Source organism: Vulpes vulpes, chromosome 16 (genome assembly GCF_048418805.1).
Source record: "Vulpes vulpes isolate BD-2025 chromosome 16, VulVul3, whole genome shotgun sequence".
Taxonomy (NCBI): Eukaryota; Metazoa; Chordata; class Mammalia; order Carnivora; family Canidae; genus Vulpes; species Vulpes vulpes.
In genome coordinates this window covers 89,206,966-89,226,478 of record NC_132795.1, presented here as the reverse complement: position 1 = coordinate 89,226,478, position 19,513 = coordinate 89,206,966, and the positions used below count along the sequence as shown (strand labels likewise).

Here is a 19,513-nt window from a genome sequence, read left to right as displayed (position 1 = left end):
CGAAAGTATCCCATTTAGCTAATGTGTCTGAGAAGAATTGCCAGTGAATTTGGTATTTCTTTGATTTTGTGGCACTGCTGAGAGTGAGATCAGAAAGGTTTTTGGCAGTATGAATTATGCTGCGTTATGATTATTATTTAGATCCGTTTCACAGGTGAATGCAGTCGTTTTCTTATTATGGCGGTGTAAATGTGGCACATTTTCTGTGTGATATAGTAGCTTTCTAATTTATGAAGCCATGTCTCTGTATACTTAGGAGTATATACATTCACACACAAAGGATGTGTGTGTTTATTCACCTCTCTTTTTGTTCGTTGATACAATATACAACTTCGTCTAGAGGAAAAAAAAGAAATAAATTTGGTTTCAATCCATGTTTTTACCAGTTTGGGGGGGGGTAGTTATTATTGAAGCTTTCTTTATGTTCCCTGCTTTAACTATTTATTTATTTAACAGTCAACATTGTTTCTAAACTCGCAAACCAGACACAGTTTACAGTGTGCCTGTGTGTGTGTGTGTGTGTGTGTGTGTGTTTTCTCAGGAGTTAGGCAAGTCAGATAGTTTTCTTTAAATATATGATGATTTGCCTCATTGATAAATTTGCTTTCTTGTTGATAACCTCCACATCCTTATGCGTTTTAGGTGCGCCTGTTTTCTGGATATTATATGAAGGAGACTAGAAACACTTTACATGTTATGGTGGGATGGGATGGGGTTGAGAGTGTATTTCCCCCTTTTCTCTCTCTTCTCTGGCGCTCTAATAATTGTGCTTTTGTTTCTCCAACCACAGCCGAACCTCTTGAAGCCATTCTTACAGATGATGAACCAGACCACGGCCCTTTGGGAGCTCCAGAAGGGGACCATGACCTCCTCACATGTGGGCAGTGCCAGATGAACTTCCCATTGGGGGACATTCTTATTTTTATCGAGCACAAACGGAAACAATGCAATGGCAGCCTCTGCTTAGAAAAAGCTGTGGATAAGCCACCTTCCCCTTCACCAATCGAGATGAAAAAAGCATCCAATCCCGTGGAGGTTGGCATCCAGGTCACGCCAGAGGATGACGATTGTTTATCAACGTCATCTAGAGGAATTTGCCCCAAACAGGAACACATAGCAGGTAAATGAGAAGCAAGGAGAAAAGCTGTTTGCATGTTTTCTTTTCATTTTCAGAGGTGCTGTAGCCAAGCACTAAGGAGTGGTGAAGTGCTTTCTGTATTTCTCCATGTGACTGTCCACGACAGCCCTGTAATGTTAAAGTAATCATTCCTATTGCTTACGTCCAGAACACAAAAAAAAAATAAATATTTTCCACTTCACTGAGTCAGATGTAGGTGGTACACACACCTGATACCCTCTCTCTGGATCTCCTGATGCTGAATCTCTTTCTCTTTTTTCTCTCCCCTTCTCATTTTTAAGTGTTGAACCATACCAGACCTGGCCCAGTTTCCACTGTCCCTTTCCAGCCATGGTGACAAGTCAGAGGCAGAAGTGGCCATATAGCCATTTGCTAGTTTGGCCGATGACCTCTTTGTGTCAGAACACCTGGTCAGACCTCCCTAGGGGTACAGTTAGTTCTCAAGGCTTCCACGAAGTGGGGTGGGCTGGCAGGGCGTTGGGGAGTGGGTAGAAAGAGTTAACTGAGCTTCAGGGCTAGCCTTGGATCCATATTGGCTGTCAGCCCGTATGGGGCTGTAATTAAACACAGCCCCGTGGTGGGATGACACCGTGACCTTGACTTTAAGATGCCATTTTCGACTGGCCAGGCCAGAGTAGAGAGGGCAGTTGCTGAAGCGCACAGACATGCTTACTCGAAAAGTTTAAGGGCATGTTGGAAATTTCAAAAGGTTGGTTTGACAGGAACGGCTGCTCCCTGCAGCCTGCCTCCTCAGCTAAATGATAAATGCTTCTCTGTGCTCTCTCTTGTCTCTGATGTGGTTTTGACAGATGTATCTTGATTTTGTTTGTGGTTTACACAACCACATGTCACCCTTACAAATGTCCAGTCCAGACTTCCACTGTTTCTGCTGTAACACAATGCAAAAATTCTCTTGGAAAAATACATACACATATTCAACAGCTCTCCTTCCTTTGGCTAATTTCAGCAGAGAGGTAGCTGGGTGTGTGGGTTTCTCACGGGGGAAAAGGAATTCACGGCTAATAGAGGGACTTAAATCCCTACTCTAAGTGGCAAACAGCAACCCTATATAGTGACCCCTAAAACATTTTTTTGGGGTGAAACAACAGTGATTGAACAGGCAAGCCAAAGTGAATGCAGAGTCAAAGATGCCAAGCCTGTTGATGGATCCCTTTCTTCTATTTCCCCCTGCCCCCTCCCCTAAAAGGCAGAAGGTTTGTTCAGTTTTAAGAAAGATAGTGCATATAATCAATTGATTCACTGAAACTTGTCTTTCTGACCTAGTTTGACCACAAAGTTGAACTGTAGTAGGTCAGTGGTCCAGAGGGGATTAAATGTCGTATTATTTCTCCTTTCCCCCTCTGGAATTTGATCATTAAAATCAAACGTGACATTTTCTTTCTTTCTTTCTTTCTTTCTTTCTTTCTTTCTTTCTTTCTTTCTTTCTTTTTTTCTTTCTTCTTTTTGAATGCTTCCTGCATTAACAGATACTTTTCCTTTAGTCAAATGAGAAATATTTTTCTAGAATGCACCACATTTAGCTTATGTGACATGTAGGTTAAGATTTTATCCCCCCCCCCCCCCACCGCCTCCCCCTACCCCCAGTAGGATATGGCAATGACCATTTCCATGTGCTGTCTTGTGACTGGAAGGAAAACGTAAGGCATGATTAATGAAGCAAGAGCAAGCGGAAGGGGATTTGTCGTCTTCGGAGATCCAAAGCCTTTCTAAATCACCAAATATGGAGTAACACTTGCGTGATGTAACATCGTATTTACATATCGAGCTGCTCGTTTAAAAGACAAAACACAGTGTCTGTCAAGCAGGAATTAAAACCACACTTCTTACTGAGGTCCCAAATAGGTTATTCACTCTCAGATTAACCAGCTCCAAAATTCTGTGCTTCTGTACTTAGAAGAGGAATCTAAAAGCTGGGGGTGGGGGGGGTGGGGGGGTGGGGGAGGCACTATAGTGAAAGCTTTTTACTGTGATGGTTGTGAATCTCCATAAGGAAAGAAAAGATATTTTCCTTAACTTCTGGCTGTCATAAAGGTGTTTTTTTTTTTTTTTCCTTAGGACCTTGTACAATAGCAGAGCCTAGGGAAGCACCCCGCCCTGCCCAAAACCAAAAACAAAGAAAGGAAAAAGAAAGGAAAGCAAATTTAAAATATGTTTTAGAGTGCTAGTACTAAATAATTTCTCTGAGATGAAAAACAATGTAGGATGCCTAAGATATTCAATGGGTGCAGTAGTGCTGCAACCCAGGTGAGGTAAACTTTTCATGCAGAAAAAATGACAAAGCCTTGATTCCTTTCATTGTATTTAGTCACCTGTTCCCACCCTGGAATTGGCTGGACATAAATAGCGTGGTCACATCTCAAAGTGAGATGTCAGTAACTGGAATCACGACTTCTCATAATTCACAGTAATGAATTAAGAGTTTCCTATGGTGAAATTAACATTCTAGCATTGCACATAAATTAAGATGCCCTGGCCTTCAGGTGCCTCTGAAGGGAAGTTCTAGAAGACGGCTGTGCACTACTAGCCCATTTCTCTCAGGCACGTCTTCACGATTCCAAGTCTGCTTTTCTTTTTATGGTGAGGAAGGAAACAATAAGGGTAATCATTCAGGAGATATTTGAATTGTGTCACAAAAAGAAAGGAGAAGCGATGCTCCATATTAGGAGAGAGATCTATTGATGAATCTCTAGAAGAATATGTTTGGCAACCACATAAAAGGTAGTCATTTAAGTGCGCTGTGTAGGAAAGGTTTTATTAAAGTGATGTAAGTTGGATTTGAGCTCACTGTGTGCTCTGTGCCATTTTATAGGCAGGAAGCAGGAATAAAACAGTGACAGATTTTCCTGAGATAAATAAAGCTTAGAATTTGGGGCTTTCAGATAGGAGAATAAGGTAGAGTTCTTTAAATCCTTAGTAAAGTGATAATGCATTTTGACGGCACATAGGCCTCTCCAAGAGGAGCGTTTGTTAGAAAGGATGATTTTTACCTGGCAAATAGAGGAGTCTGTGCTCCAGCACTTCACCCATGTACGTGTGTTAACTGCACACATCTACATTAATCAGGTTGCTTTTTCATTTTATTCAAATACTCAAAATGTTGTGTGGCTGTGATCCATTGAGACGGTTGAAATAGTATTAATTTAACTGGAAACGAGCAGGTTATATTGTGTGGGGCCCAGTTCATGTATTTGTGTGTCAGATATTCACCAGGAGGTATTAGCAGCCTGTGACTGGCAGTCAGAGCTTTTAATAGGGGTGTTGTTTTATTTTCTAGTCTCATATTTTATGATGGGGGAAATATTCATCAAAGACTAGTGAATGTGAAACTGCTGTTCACTTATAGGAAAGGCCAAAAATACTATCCCACAGTGTCAGATTTGAGGTTTTGGCTTATTATACACAGAAAGCGTCAAATTAGGATTGGGCTGTCATGAAGTTCACTTTTTAAGAGAATGGGAAAAAAATATGACCAGTGCTATAAAAATGTAGTAAAATCTGCTACTATTGATAAACGTTGGGATTTTTTTTCTCCTTAAAATCCTGAATAGAGGCCTTTATATCAGGATATTTAAAAATTGTTTGCTTAGGCAATAATATACCTTATCACTAGATAAAAATATGTGGGACAGTTACTCTAATGGAGGGAGAAATACTCATTCAAAACAGAAATACATCAGCATGTTACTTAAAGGTAAATCAAGTATGACATACTTATGCTTTTCAGAATTCAGAAAATCAACTTGCCTTTTTCTTTTGTACCCATACTAGTTCTTTTGCAAGCTCAGACTGAATTTGGGATGTGTTTGTCTACTTCATGGCGTAATTGTAAATGAGACTATAAATTATAGTATCCTAGTATGACTACTTATTTTTAATTTCTCTTTGTGTGATTCTGAATAAAAACCACTGACTTCTGAAGTGAATTTTTAGCATGGCAGCTAAAACAGAAAACAACAAACCAAAAACGCTCCAATATACTGGTGAACATTTTACTTACCTTCCGAGTCCAGAGAATAGAGAATATGGTTTCTTTATATATATCTAGGATTTTCATTGGGAGCCTGTGTTTGTGAGGCCACTACCCAAGGACTCATGTTCCTGAGTCTGGGAGTCCCATATACAAGCTGTATTTGTAAATACGACCGAGAAAGGTTGTGAACTGGCAGCTTGGATGTTTTGTCAAAGTACAATGTCAGAGAAACTCTCTCTAAGACAAATTGTAAATAGAACTGTCACAGTGATTGCATGATTGAGCCACAGAAGTGTCTTACAATTGTTGGCATTGTCAGAGGACTTTTGAAAGCTTAATTAAACACAGTGGCCCGCATGGCTGCTAAATTTACTTCGGAAGGCCAAAAAGGAAAAAAAAAAATCTAAAATGTGGAAGATCCCAAAGATCCCAAAGTTCTTCAGACGTGACACTTTCCGTGACACAGAAAAGAGGCATTGTGCATTTTCCTAGTTGTCTTTTATAAATAATAGTTTTGAGAATAGGGCCACGTGATATGAAGATCATCCTGTGTGTGATGTAGAGATTGTGTTAGTTTTTCTGTCTCCTGCTGTTACAGACAGTTAATGTAAAAATGGCCTTTTATTGGAAACACAAATATGTATTCACTTCAGGAACAGGAGCAGAGGGGGAAAGTTTCCCTCCCCATTCTCTGTGTTCATTCTGTGAAAGCTTAAAAAAACAGTGCTGTGATTTCTTAAATCACCCCATTCCCTGTGTTGCAAGTTGTGCCTTTTACTTTAAAGGGTCTGAAATCTGTTTTGCACACCTTTCTCCTAGTGAATGTGGCATTTAATTGTGGAGCTGCCCATGGGCTGGAAAATGCAACTGGGTGTAGAAACGTGCAGGCAATGTCAGGACAGCGAACCTTAAGCTCACGGAAGAGGAGAGTTGGATGCATATTAATGGCACATTTTCGAGTCCTGGAAAATCATTAATTTCACACCGCAGCCTCAATGTAGTTTGGCTAATGTGGGAGGACTAAATTGGAGTATATAACAAACGTGCGAGTCCTAGGGAAGCATTTTTCAGAATTTCGTGATTTCTTAAGTGAAAGTATTTAATAAAGGAGAATAGATGAATGGTGGCTGTGCACACCAGTCAGTAAGAAAGGAAGAAAAGTTTGGCTTTCCTTTGGGGGAAAACACGAAATTGAACCAAAGTAGCACAGCTAGGGAGATGCACCGAGACTGCAGCATTCAGTGTTAATTTAATGTACTTTGGTTGGTCTGTTCACACCCTTTACTGCACAAAGGAATCATTTGACAAAATTTACCCCAAGCCCAAGTCTGTTTTTACATACCGTAGTACCAGCTTTGTGCAGTAAAAAGCACTTAGCATCAAACTGGACCCAGCCTGGCACCTTGCCACTTTTTTAGCAACAGATTTAATCACCAAGGATCTTTAGTACCTTTCTGCTTGTTCAGATTTCATTTGGGTCATGGTTATGTCAGCAGTGTTGTTATTACAAGGATTAAAAAAGAAAAAAGATTTTAACTTGGTGCCCATTTTTAACATTGTCTCAAATCAAGCAGGTTTTTGTTTTATGTGTCAATTTGGAGGACATTAATAAAGTTCATAAATATGTTCAGACTATATAATTTAATGGCTAATAACCAGTACTTTTTTATTTTGTAAGACAAATAGAAAACTGGCCATTGTATCCCTCCCTCCTCTGTTCTTTCCTCCTACCCAGGTAAATAAGCATCCTTAAACTGCTTCTCCCCTTTACTTCCAGGGTATAGAGGCTCTGGCCAATATCAGTAAATTTACCTTTGTAATTTGCCATGTAGTTTTTACAACAATGACCTAATTAATTTGAGCACGAACCATATTATTGCTACTAGAGTCATTTTCTGTCACAAACTTAATTTCCAGGAAATGTAACCTGACGAATAAGAATGCTTTAGCTCTCCACATGTGCTCCTAGAGACCAAAGGCAGATTTAAAATAATAATAATAATAATAATAATAATAATAAAATGCCAGCATTATTAAAGCCAGTATGCTTGATGCCAAACTCAATTTGAAGCCAGTAAACATCAGACTGTATTTCTAATCAGTTTTAGAATGTAACGTATTCCATATTGGGCTCACTGGAATCTGTCTCCCTGCTTTTTACTGGCCAGCTGCACTCCCTATGCATTTTTAAAACATTTCAGCAAAGGCTTTTGCTGTTCTTAGCAGGGTTAGTAACTTGGGGTCTATTTCTAAGCTCATTCGTCATTCTGCGATGGCATTGAGTTAGGTTGGCAAGGGAAGGATTTGAAGCATGGGGGGTGGTGAGGTCACTTCTGACCCCAGCAGGGAATAGGTGAGCTTCATTTGCCTTTACAATAGGCGCACAGTTACTGCACCTTGGAGGAGCTCTCAGGTACCGCTCAGATGGGCGCATGTAAATGCCCTGTCAGATGCGGAGCCGGAATATTAATGCCTCTTCCACCACCGCACCATAATAAAGCTGTACACAGCAAGCTTAATATGCAGCTAGTCTGGGGAATTGTGTAAACTTAGATAGCCCAGTGTGAAAGACAGCAATGTAAAAATGCTCGATATGCTACAGTTTCCATTCTCGTTCTCCTTTGATCTATTGCAAAATGAAAACATCATCCTTTCCTCCTCTTGGAGTTGTCTCCCCGACGCTGCCACCTCCCAATCCACCACCAGAATTTTTTGCATGTGTGGTATGGAGAAATGCGACATAATTTGTTTCATATGGTTAATTACAGGCGTTTGAATATTTAAAATTTTAAATAGCCGCAGTTCCAGCTTTTCCTGTTAAAAGTATGTGATTTGAACAAAGGGAATACAGTGTAAATATTTGTGGTGATTTGCAACACCCCTCTTTCCCCATTAAACACACACGCGCGCGCGCACACACACACATATACGCGCGCACACACACAGACACTCGGTTTAGATCTAGTGCTGACTTAAAAGACTTCTGTACCTTCAATGTATACTTTTTTTTTTTTTTTAACCAACTCTCGACTGGAACTCCATTAAAAGCATTTTGCCATTATTTTTGAGTCCACCGTTGCTTGAGATTTTAAAGAGGATCTTCATAATGTGTTCATTTAACAGAATCAACAGCTGTCAGAACCAGTTGTGGTAAATCCACAAAACGTACAAAAGAAAATACGCACGTTTCCTGAAACAAAACACTTGGAAAAATAAGCTGCCAAGAACTGGCAAATGAGAAGTTTGCAGACAGGGAACCGGAGTGTTTCATCTCTTGGTTCACCCTGGAGACTGATGTGAGCGGATCTGATGCAATGCCCCTGGAAGGTTTACCTGGCCAGGTGGCTGCTCGGAGGCAACGCGCCCTGCACGCAGGCTGGACTGGGCTGCAACTTGCTCCTTCTTCTGCCTGCCGTTTTTCTTTTTGATCTCTCCAGACAGATAAAATACCAAGTTCGTAGAGTGCTAAACAACAAATTATATCCACTAAAGGTGAGATGATCAGATTTAAACTTCCTGTAAAAGAGGTGAGAAGGCGCCCAGCACACCCTTTTCCAGATAGGGCTGGCAGCGTGTTATGCAGAATTGAATTGGCCCCGCCAGGGAATTCCCAGGGGCACCCCAAAGCAGGCATGTTGATGAAGGGGATACCTGGGGACCTTTGGTCACTCACAATGAGTTTCTGTTTGTATCTTCACTCCTGTTAGCATTGGCGATGAACAATTACACCTACAATTTGATCTTAGGTTTAGATACAGGTGAGTCCCCTGATTAAAAACTCCCATTAAAATGAAGAATGGAATTATTGTGAAGCCTGCGAAGGTGCTTTCAAAAAGAACACAGGTGCTGTTGTGTCCCCCGCCCTCTGGTTTCGGTTTTCTTTTTGAATTTTCTAAAAAGCACAAGGAGGCCTCATGCTAAGCATCAAGGCATTTAAATTCATATTCATCAGTTGTTCGTTTTCTTGATATGTAATGATGCATAAAAAAAGCTGCAAAAAAACCCCCACATCTGTTAATTTTTAGAGAAATAAGGTGTAGCTTGGATTCTTACCTTAGTTGGAGCACAAGGCCCTACATGCCATGTTTGATCTTTTACGTTTTAAATATGGAGTTTCTCTTTGGGCCAAAAAAAAAAAAAAAAATCAAACCCCACCAAAACAAAACTCCGAAGCATTTCCCTTTACTGACTCAGGGGATACCATGATTTCATGATTTATTTACATTTAGGGGGCAGCTCACAATGAACCATTTACTGCTCCTTTTAGCCCCCTCCTCCTCCACAAGTCTTCGAGTTCACAGTTAAAACAATACATTAACCAATGTTAAATTTTAAATCTCATGAGTTTCTCTCTCCTACTCCATCCTATCCTAAGCTTAACACACACACACACACACACACACACACACACACCAAAACACAACTATTCTTTTACATTTAAAAGTGAACATTGGCTACTGAAGAATGATTTAAAGGCTGCGAAAATTTTTAATAATAAATCGTAACCTTCTCATGTTATGTTTTTGTTATGTTAAGGGGAAAAAATCAATAAGGAAAAATTTAATTCTGATAAAGATACTCTTGGATCTTTGAAAACAACTGCTGTCCTTTTAACTAAAACATTTGAGCAGCTTCAAAGACTATGTATTTCTTCTGATCTTGGAGCTGTGTGACTGGTAGCAAGAAAGAAAAAAAAATCTTATTCTACATACAAGTGGATTGCTTAACAAGTCTGCACAGACACGTACTTGTTTGTACAATAGAGATAAAAATTCCTGTATAAAAATAATTCAGCTGCTGACAGCAGGCATTGTTGTTGGACCTGTCTTTTGTGCTTGTCCCAGCTCTGGGCCCCTTCTCCCCCCTATCTGCTTGGGACAGCTTGCTGCCTGCAGACTCCAGACCAGAAGTTAATTGCTATATATTAAATATATAGGTATTGTACGTAAAGAGGAACATCTCAAGCCTTCCTGTATGCCTTCCACCCTCCCTTCTGATGTGATTGCGGCACTGCCAGCAAGAGGGTGGCAGGCAAACGCTCTAATAGGGAAAATGACTTGAAGGCAGTTAGGGGAAATTTGGCCTTCAGGTCCCATTTGCTCTGCAGTGTAGCATCAGTTTCTAAACTTTTGTTTTTAATCTAATTCTGATTTACTCTGTCACATCCCATATCAACCCTCATTGAACTCTACTCATGTAGAGTAACATTAGTGTCAAACGGAATTGGTCAGGACTGTGGACTTGTGGCTCATACAGATGGTTGTGAATGGGAGTTACATGCAGCTCTGCATCCTATTCTTTCTGATAAATGTTAAAATGTGCCACATTTCTGAGCAGGGCCCACGGATAGGAGAGCGTAGGAACCAGGGATGGTACCTGGGGTCCCCACCCCGCATCTCTCTTCTCTTTCCCACTTCCTCGGTATACCTGCATTTCAGGTAGGAAGATCCATTCTAGGCAAACGCCTGAGGTTGGGGGGTGGCCGTGGGGCAGCAGCGGCAGAGAGAAGTTACTGGAATATTTTGGGTGGGGGTTCAACACAATCACCAAAGCAGAGAGTCTTTTGGGTCCAGAAGCTGAGCACCAAGCACAGGCACGTGGTCCTTTCAGAGCTGTGATTCTCAGTCTGCCTTGTAGGCTGGCTGAGAGAGGACGGAGCGTGTGCTTTCATCTGGGTTGGGTGTATCGGATGGGGGAAGAGGAGGCATTCACTGGGAATTCTATCACTAGAATTTCTTAAATATCATGAGGTTAGTAAGGTGTGAGTTAGCACTCAAGGTGTGAGATAGATACTTCTCCATACTTGTCATTGGGAAGCCTGAAAATTCAAATTCCCACAATGTAATGACTGGGGGTTGGGGGTGGGGGAGTGGTGGACACCACAACTTTCTGAATGTCAGCCAGTGTCTGCATGACCTGTTCCTCTTGAATTAAATGCTGCCACTGCAAAATGGGGGTTGGGGGGGGGGGCTCAGGAAAATAAAAGCCCAACGACAGGGTTTTCACCCCTCAGAAGTAAACCAGATCTCGCTCCTCTGCCTTGTATCCTCTCCTTTCTTGTTCTTTTCCTTTTGGAAGCAGAAACTTCTAAAACGAATGCCACTCCAAGGCGATGAAAAAGCTGTTTTTATACCCCAGTGGATGTTTACACAGGAGACTCAACTTGAGGGGAAAAAGGCTTTTTGGGAGGGTGGTGGGACTCGTGTTAATCTGTTTTGTTGGAGGCCTGTGCAGTATATTGCCTATGAGCAACTCTGGGCTGTTTTTGATAAATTACCATGTTTAGAGATAGGTTTGGCTCTTAAGGGCTTAGTTTTATGAACAAAGTCCGTAACGATGTTTGCAGCCTCTGTTTGTGTCTTAGCCCCTTTGGCTTCACTAGAAGCTCAATGTTTAGTTTAAGCTCAGTCTGGAAGATATAACAATTTTGCATTAAAAAAATGAGGAAATCATAGGAAGAAAAACCCTTTGCTTTTTGGATGAATCTTACTGATAATTTGCTAAAGCTCATTTGAATTTTAAGCACTTCTTTAATCTTCAAAGGCTAAATTGCTTTATGAATATGCATGGTGTGGGCAGACTTCAGTTCATTACCTAGTTGTAAATTCTAATGACCATTAGGTCCTTCCAGTAATTGCGAATTGTTTTGCATTTTTGATTGGCCTATTAACATGTACATTCGGTGCACATCAGGCTGGCCTGTCAGCCTGCTGAAGGAGAAAAAAAAGGTGAAAATTGTTTATAGCACCAAGATTCTTAGATTTTCAATCTTGCAAAATTGATGATGTAAAAAAATTAAAGCAGTGTTTTTTCTTCTCAAGATTGAAAGTTCACCAAGAGATTTGACATATTTAATTTACATGATGACTTTGCACTCCTTCATTAATGCAATTTGCATATGAAGCTGTTGTTAATCACTTTTGATCATGTTTTGTGTATTAGCTGCCTCAGTGGCTCTCCTCCTCGGATGCCCCAGTAGAAAGGAGCAAAATGAGGCATCTTCTTGCCAAGTTTCCTTTAGTGAATTGAGGAATTAGAAGTCTAACCTTGAGTAATTACATATGTTTTATCCGTTTTCTTTTAACGTTAAGTACAGTTTGTGGAAGTGTTGGCTGGAAGTCGTTCTCATTTGGGGAGAAGACTGTAAAATTTAAGTGTATGATTGAGGCACATCCAGATCTGTGCAGAAATACGTACTGCCCGACCCTGTTCCCCCACGAAAGTTGTCGGGCAGTTTCATTGTTAAGCAGTTTGATGTCAGAGGGACTTGAATTTTCCAGCTTATTAAGACATCAGGCTTCTCCTCTGGAAGGGAGAAGGCTACAAAGTACAGACAGAGCTTTGCAACAATGCTTTGGGTTTCTTCCTTGAATATGTGGCTAGCACCTGCACGGCTTGGGCTTGGGCTTGGCTGACTTATTTACTTTGGAGTTCAAGTAAGTCTTCCGGTGGCCTAGTCCAGTTTCTGCTCTCAGCTGCTCTGTCTGTGTCCTCCCCTGGTCACGAAAGTAAATCATGGTCCCTGGGCTCTGGGTTGCCTCCTTCAAGGTACACAAGTGCCCTGGTTGTGAAAACAAGGTGCTAACTAACGGTTTCCAATTTTTGAGAGCCTGTGATTTTGGTATTTGCCCTTGCTTGTTGAATAGCCTGTGCTGTATTATTGATGCTCATCTTTGGTCTATGAGTTTATCACTGGTTCACAAGCAGAATCAGAACACGGAAACTGATATTCTGATTAAAAGGAATGTTTAATGAAAGAAAATAAATTGTGATGGAAAATGAACAGTGTGTAAGAGACAGAACTACAATTTTAACCTCCGAGGGACCCTAGCACTGCCCTACCGTGACTTCCATCCATACCATGCTAAAAGCATGCTTCAGTTCAAAGTTGTTAATATTCAGCTGGGAAACAGTATCCAGAACACAAATAAATTATTAAGTGCATGAACTTTTTAGGCAGTAAGATGAACTGATGGGGTCCATCTGTGAGATCCAGGGGCTTTTTATTTGTGTGTGTCGAGCGATTTTGCCCTCTCCGACTTCACAGCCTTTGGTCTCCGGCCAACTGCATGCATAATTGATTCCACACGCACTATCATTTTCTTGATGTAATTGCTTTACTAAGATATGATGAAATCTAATGGATAATTTGCTATTTGAAAATGGGCAAAAAAATGTTCATACTTTTTACTGGGGGGAGGGCAGGGGAGAAGGGGGGTGTTCAGATGACCTGCTACTTAAGAAAACACAACACAAATGAAACAGGCGAAAACTAACTCCATGCACTCTGCTTCAATCACGTTGCTTGTGGGTAAGAAGGTCTTTGTGACATATGGAAGCCAGTGTGTAAATCTCTCTCTTTCCATCCTCTCCCCCTCCTTCATTCCTCCTTTCTCTGTCTCTCCCCCAAACTTTACAAGAAAGGGATCCTAACAAGGTAAAAAGTAAACAATGTAGTCATCACAAGCCTTATTATTCAGTCTATCCAGGAGTTTTGCCATGTCGGTTTATTTAACTTCCAGAAATGTAAACACTGACACAGCCCTAGAAGCAGCCAGAAAGATTACAGTATTAGAGTTAAAAACCGCGAGCGCGGAGTAGCAGTGCTTTATACTCAGCTATAATAACACTTTACATTGAAACATAATGGTAAGTCAAAACCGACTGGAAACTTCTGCTTATATGGAGTACAAATTTCATTCTAATAGATTGGCATAATCTAGTGTACCCAGAGTGCATTGTTATATAATGGAGAAACTGTATAAATGTCAAGTACACAAATAATTCTACAGGAAGTAAATGAAAAGTATCAGAATTTCTTAAATCACCATTAAATTTTGTTGGTGGGACAATCTCATTAGGTCCCTCAAAATCATGTGTGGCTTTGCATAAGGCTTTTAAAAATGTATTTTGCGGGGGGGGGGGAATTTACGGACGTTGAAACATTGTTTTAATCCAAACCAGTTCATGCTTTAAATGTACCTTAAAAAAATTGTACTGTTTTTCAAAGTACTTAAAGGGAGTAGAGGGGTAGAAAACATATAAAGTGAATCCATCTCACTGTGGCAAACTGTTTTTCAAGTAAAGTCATAATAATGAACAACACATGATCTGAAATTTGATCAGCAAACATGTACTTATGCCAAGGAATTTCCTTTCTTTCTTTTTTTCTTTCTTCTTTCTTTCTTTCTTTCTTTCTTTCTTTCTTTCTTTCTTTCTTTCTTTCTTCTTTCTTTTTTTCTCTTTCTCTCTCCCTCTTTCTCTCTTTCTCTTTCTTTTATTCTTTCTTAATTTCCTTCCTTCCTTCCTTCCTTCCTTCCTTCCTTCCTTCCTTCCTTCCTTCCTCCCTTCCTTCCTTCCTTCCTTCTTCCTCCATACACATACCAAGGTTCCGTAAATCAGTTAAGTAGGGGGAGATCAAATTATAATATACAGAATGGCACAGCCAAGTTATCTTTTGGAAAAAACCTTAAATTCACCACCACTAACAACAACAACAACCACAAAAAAAAAAAAAAAAAAAAAAAAAAAAACCAAAAAAACCTTTTTACAAAACTGGAAATGACAGTTTTAAAAAGGAAAAAAAAAAAAAAAAACCCCACCCCACCTTCTGATGCTCAAAACTTCAAACTATTAATAGACCACCAGTGAGATAGACTGTCTTTGTGCCTTGAAATGCAAAATGAGGGAAATAATTAGCAGAGGAACAAAATTCTCAAAATTTGAAGAACTTCTGTGATTACTGGGGGTACAGTGAAAAGAAAATGCAAATTTCTTCCTGATCTTAATTAGATTCGATTGTGCGGTGGGTGTGTTGGATTTGGGGGGGAGAGGCGGGGGCAGGGAGTGGGGGAGCCGGGGGTGGGGGGTGCGGCAGGGGCTGTGTGATGTGGAGACAGGTTAACAGGGGCCTGGTGGTGTGGCGGGAGGAAAGGTGGCTCCTGGCGCTCGAGCAGTAAATGGTGCTGTTGGGGTGAGACTCCTGAGCCCTTCTTTTAGCTGGGCTCATTTCCCTCGGGTCTAGGAGATTCATTGGAGGGGAGGGGTGGGCACTGAAATAAGAGCCAGGCTGCCTTAGCAAGGGGAAGCTGCCTGTGGGTTACTTTCCCAGACCACATGGGAAAGCTGTGTGAGGCGTTATGGGCTCTGCCTTGTGCTCTGTGGCCATCACTCAGCCTCCCAAGGGGGGGGGTGGTGTGCACAGAACCCCTAACACCAGAGCACTGCCTCCCTGCCCCCCTCCAAATGCACTCTCTGGAGTTCACTGGTGGTGGTTGGCCAGAGTCCCGCCAAAGTATGTGCAGCAAGTTTCACTGGCTGGATTTCCCCTTGCGTGAAATAATAAAAGCCTTGGCCAAGGCTTATGAATCTATTTTTGTTTCATTAATATTATTTATTATGTATTTTATTAATATTTTTAGGAGGGACTGTGCTCTCATTTGACCATTTGTAGTTATAATTAATACATTCCGTACTGGTTGTAAAAAGTGTATTTGCATTTAATTGCAAGTCAGGCTGAATTAATGGATATGATTTAAAACAAAACTCACTTAAAATAATCTTGCAGGGAGCAAAAGAAGGGACCGTCCTTGCATTCAATTTATTTTCTGGGTGTCTGTGTGGCGAGAGGGTTGAAAGGATTATGTGGGTCTAACGGGAACCGGGTATGCATCCGAGGGACTGGGGGGGGGGGCCACACAGGGGAAGGAGGAGAACCCAGGCAGGAGGAGGGGCCACCAGGAGCTCCCATCCTTTCTTTAATTTCTGAGGTTACCAGGAGGGGCTTAAGCAAAGTGGTCAAGTCCATCTGCTCCGGAGAAGGTGGTAAAGAAAAGAGGTTAGTGGCAAGAGGGAAGAAGCACAAAGGGAAAATTGTACATTGGGAGCGTTGCTCTCGCGGCCGCGGTGTAGCCAGACTGGTTTAGCAGACAGAATGATAGATTGTTTTGTCAAGGGTCCCAGGGTGTGCCCTGAACTTGAAGCACTTTGTTTATCTTGAATAGAAAGGGAAAAGCACAGACATAATCGATGTCTAGTTTTTAGGAGCTCGAAAGAGGTAGGAGAAGAGAGAGGAGTCGGAGGTGGGGGAGGTGCAGGCCTTGGTTGTGGCTGTCCATTAACAGATGAACTTGGCCGAGGGCCAAGCTTTAGATGAGAGCATGTCAGGGCCCCAGTGCAGCCAAGCCTTTTCAGTGTTTTTGTTTTTTTTCCTTTTCTTCCTCTTTCTTTCTTTCTTTCTTTCTTTCTTTCTTTCTTTCTTTCCTTCTTTCTCTCTTTCCTTCTTTCTTTCTTTCTTAAAAAAAAAAATACCTGCTGACTGTACATCAAATGCTCCCAGGTCTTTGGCTAAAGGCAAGAAAAAAAAAAAAAGAGACACACACACAGCTCAATTTTTTCCCCTCTGAACCAGTTGAGGCCAGTCTTTTGGCTACACACACAGGTTCTATCATCTTTCCTGGCTTGCCATTGGGGAAAAAAAAAAAAGAGTTGTGATAACGCCAGTAACCCGAGGGCCCGGGATGGGAAGGGTTTGGGGGTGCTTGGGAGACCAGCGCGTGTGAGCACGTGTGCAGCGGCGGCCGCGTGTACAGCCAGGGCGGGGCGTGTGGGTCTGCGTGCAGGTAGGAAATCGGTGAGCACGAATTTAATTTTTTTTTTTTTTTTTAATGGCCGAAGTTCAACTCCTTGTTGGGAAAGACCTGCGAACTAGGCTGCTGCTGCTGGCTGGGAAGGATGGGAGCAAGCGAGGCCCAGCAAAGGCCAGGGATGGGGAGAAAGCGCCCCCATGGGAGGCTCAGCATTTCCCGTGCAGGGCTGATGGCAAACCCATGTGTCCGGGCTTGTTTGATTCTCAATTATCTTATCTTCTTTGGTCTGTTTCTGTGTTTTTTAGTTTATTATGACATTATGCATTCACTTATGAGTGTTGGCAAGCAAGAGTCATCAGCCCAATAACTTCCTGACATTTTTTAGCTCTTTTAATGTGCAGTCTTTGCCCTCCTGCCACAAGTGGCGAGGTAATTGAATTTCTCTGTTACTTACTGGCGGGAGGCATGTTCTGGTTCCCACCAGAGGAGCTGCTGGCGCTAAAGCTGGGTTCACAGCATTCTACCTAGGGGACACTGGGCCTCCACGTGGTTTGGGGGCCCGTCCGAAATGCAGTTCACACAATAAAGGATGTTTTTTCCCCCCATCATAGACTTGAAAAGGCACCATTGTGAGCAGCCATAAAAAACAGGATAAAATCATGTTTACTTCCCCAGGCTGAAGTCAAGCCTCAGCGGGAAGGTGGACTTTTTCTCCTACTTATCTAGTAGCAAATGGAAACTGGGAAAATTTGGAGGCCCCTGGGCTCATCCCACAGATAACCCAAAACACTCGGCCAAGCCCTTAGATGCTGTTTTCACTCCCACCTGTGTGCCTTTGTAACCTGCCTCGTAACACGGGGAAGAGGGGCTGAAAGAGGGGAAAGGAAATGAGCCCTTCAAAATATGTTTATCTCCTTTCATTTCTTTTTCTCCCCCTTTTTTCAGCCTCTGAGATAAAATGGTGAGGAAGTGCTGCCATTTCTAGTTGTGTGAGCTTGGGGAGATTTCTTCATCTCTCTGAATTTCCATTTCTTCCTCTAACATGGGGGGAGTTGCAGGACCCCTCCCCATGGGGGGCATCATTAGCATTGCGTGAAAACCCCTGCTTGCCTGGTACATGGTAAGCACTAGAGAAAAGCCAGTTATTGTTATGATTCCGACTCATGGCTTAGCACTCTCCTCTCCTATCAGAACTGGGGTCTCAACATAGTTCCTCACGGTGTGGGAGTAGGAGGTGGGAATGAGAGGTGAGCAGGGTAGGGAGGCTTCTAATGGGCTCGGAGCCTCCTCCTGCCTCAGAGTGGGTTCCTGCTGGAGCCTGTGGGAAAGGGGCCATTGGGTGGGAACAGTTGAGGAGCCCTTGCAGATCTGGTGAGGTGAGTGATTGGAGGGACTTCTCCCCATTAGCAGCTCCCTCAGTGGTTGGTGATGCAGCATAAGCCTGTAGGGAGAGAGGCCAGCAGAAGTTAGGCCTGGGTGTGTGGCATGGTCACTGTGGGTTCAGATTCCTGCTTCACCACTGACTGGTCTGGAGAGTTTGGGCAAAGCGTTTAACCTCTGTGCGATGCCGACAACCCAAAGCACCTCCCTTATAGAGTGGATGCAAGGAGTAAGTGAGAGAAAGCACAGAAGTTACCTGCCACGCAGGCACCCTGAGAGTTACCTTTGCTATACTGTGTATCTGATGCATTGTCTCTCCATTCCACAGCAGCCTCAGAAAGGAGGTTCTATTAGCTCCATTTGGTAGAGGAGGAAATCGGGGTTCACCAAAGGTTAAAAGAGCTTCCCCGAGGGTTCACCATTATTAGGGGTTTAATCCTGTGGCTTCCAGCCACTATCCTCTGTCACCTCCTGAAAGTGTTTGCAGCTTTCTGCAGTGGCGTTGGGCACCCATTGGGTGGGAAGCTCTGGTGCTGGATGGCTGGCCCTCCTGTGGGTTCTGTGGTCAAGTTTTTTAGTCTTCTGGGAAAGAGAAGAATGTTCTCATCCAGTTCCTGGGCGGCTGTCCTGGGCATATTGGCGGAGCCTTGGAGCTGTTGGAAAGAGTTGCAATGTGAGGAATTCTGCTTTGCAAGTAGTCCCTTCTCCATCTGTCCAGAGTAAGGCAGGAATGGGGTGAGGGTCCTGGGAAGAGCAGGAAGGAGGTTTCACTATTTGTGTGTGACTTGGTTAGGAGATAGCAGTAGGCTGACCAAGAAACCAAGCTAGGGCTTTGAAGGGCTGGTGAGCCCTGGCTTTCAGCGTTCCTGTTCAGTTGTCTCTCTGGCACTCACTTCACTGACCACGCCTTTAAGGGGGGGGGGTGAGAATCAGAATTATACTCTGAGCAGGAGAGTGTGTGTGTGTGCATGCATATGTGTGTATAGGGAATACTGGAGGGGTAATAATCTGCTTCTAGGAGGTTTTCATTATTGGCTGAACAAGTGCTGTGGTAAGGCAAGTCCAGAAAGCACGCTAAGAGACCTGAGAAAATTTTTGAATGGAAACTAGAGTCAACAACTCCATATGATCCACATGTGGCTTTCCCCGAGGCAAGTTTTCAAGTGCATGGTGGCCTCCCCTAGTCACTCTGCAGGCTGCTCTGACACCATTAATATTTGCTGAAGCAAGACCTGAGGTTCACTACGGAGGGATTACATAATGTATTCCAAAACCAAATGTCAGGGTTTTCCTTCTATTACCCATCCTTCTGAATTGGCTGGGCCACCGTTGGCCGCCATTTATGTCACTTCAGAGTCCACTGGGCAGTTAGGAGGTGCAGAGGTTCTGTGGGGGACCTGAAGAGTTGGCTTCAGC

The 19,513-nt window shown here is 42.5% G+C and overlaps 1 protein-coding gene across 11 annotated transcripts in view; it reads left to right on the top strand.

Moving 5' to 3' along the window:
- Positions 1–19,513, top strand: part of BCL11A (BCL11 transcription factor A) — a 100,759-nt gene that overhangs the window by 7,092 nt on the left and 74,154 nt on the right. For all 11 annotated transcript variants that reach the window (XM_025992684.2, XM_025992685.2, XM_025992683.2 and 8 more), the window contains exon 2: positions 791–1,120. In XM_025992684.2, coding sequence (XP_025848469.1) covers positions 791–1,120 — 330 coding nt within the window. The remainder of the gene's footprint in view (positions 1–790; positions 1,121–19,513) is intronic.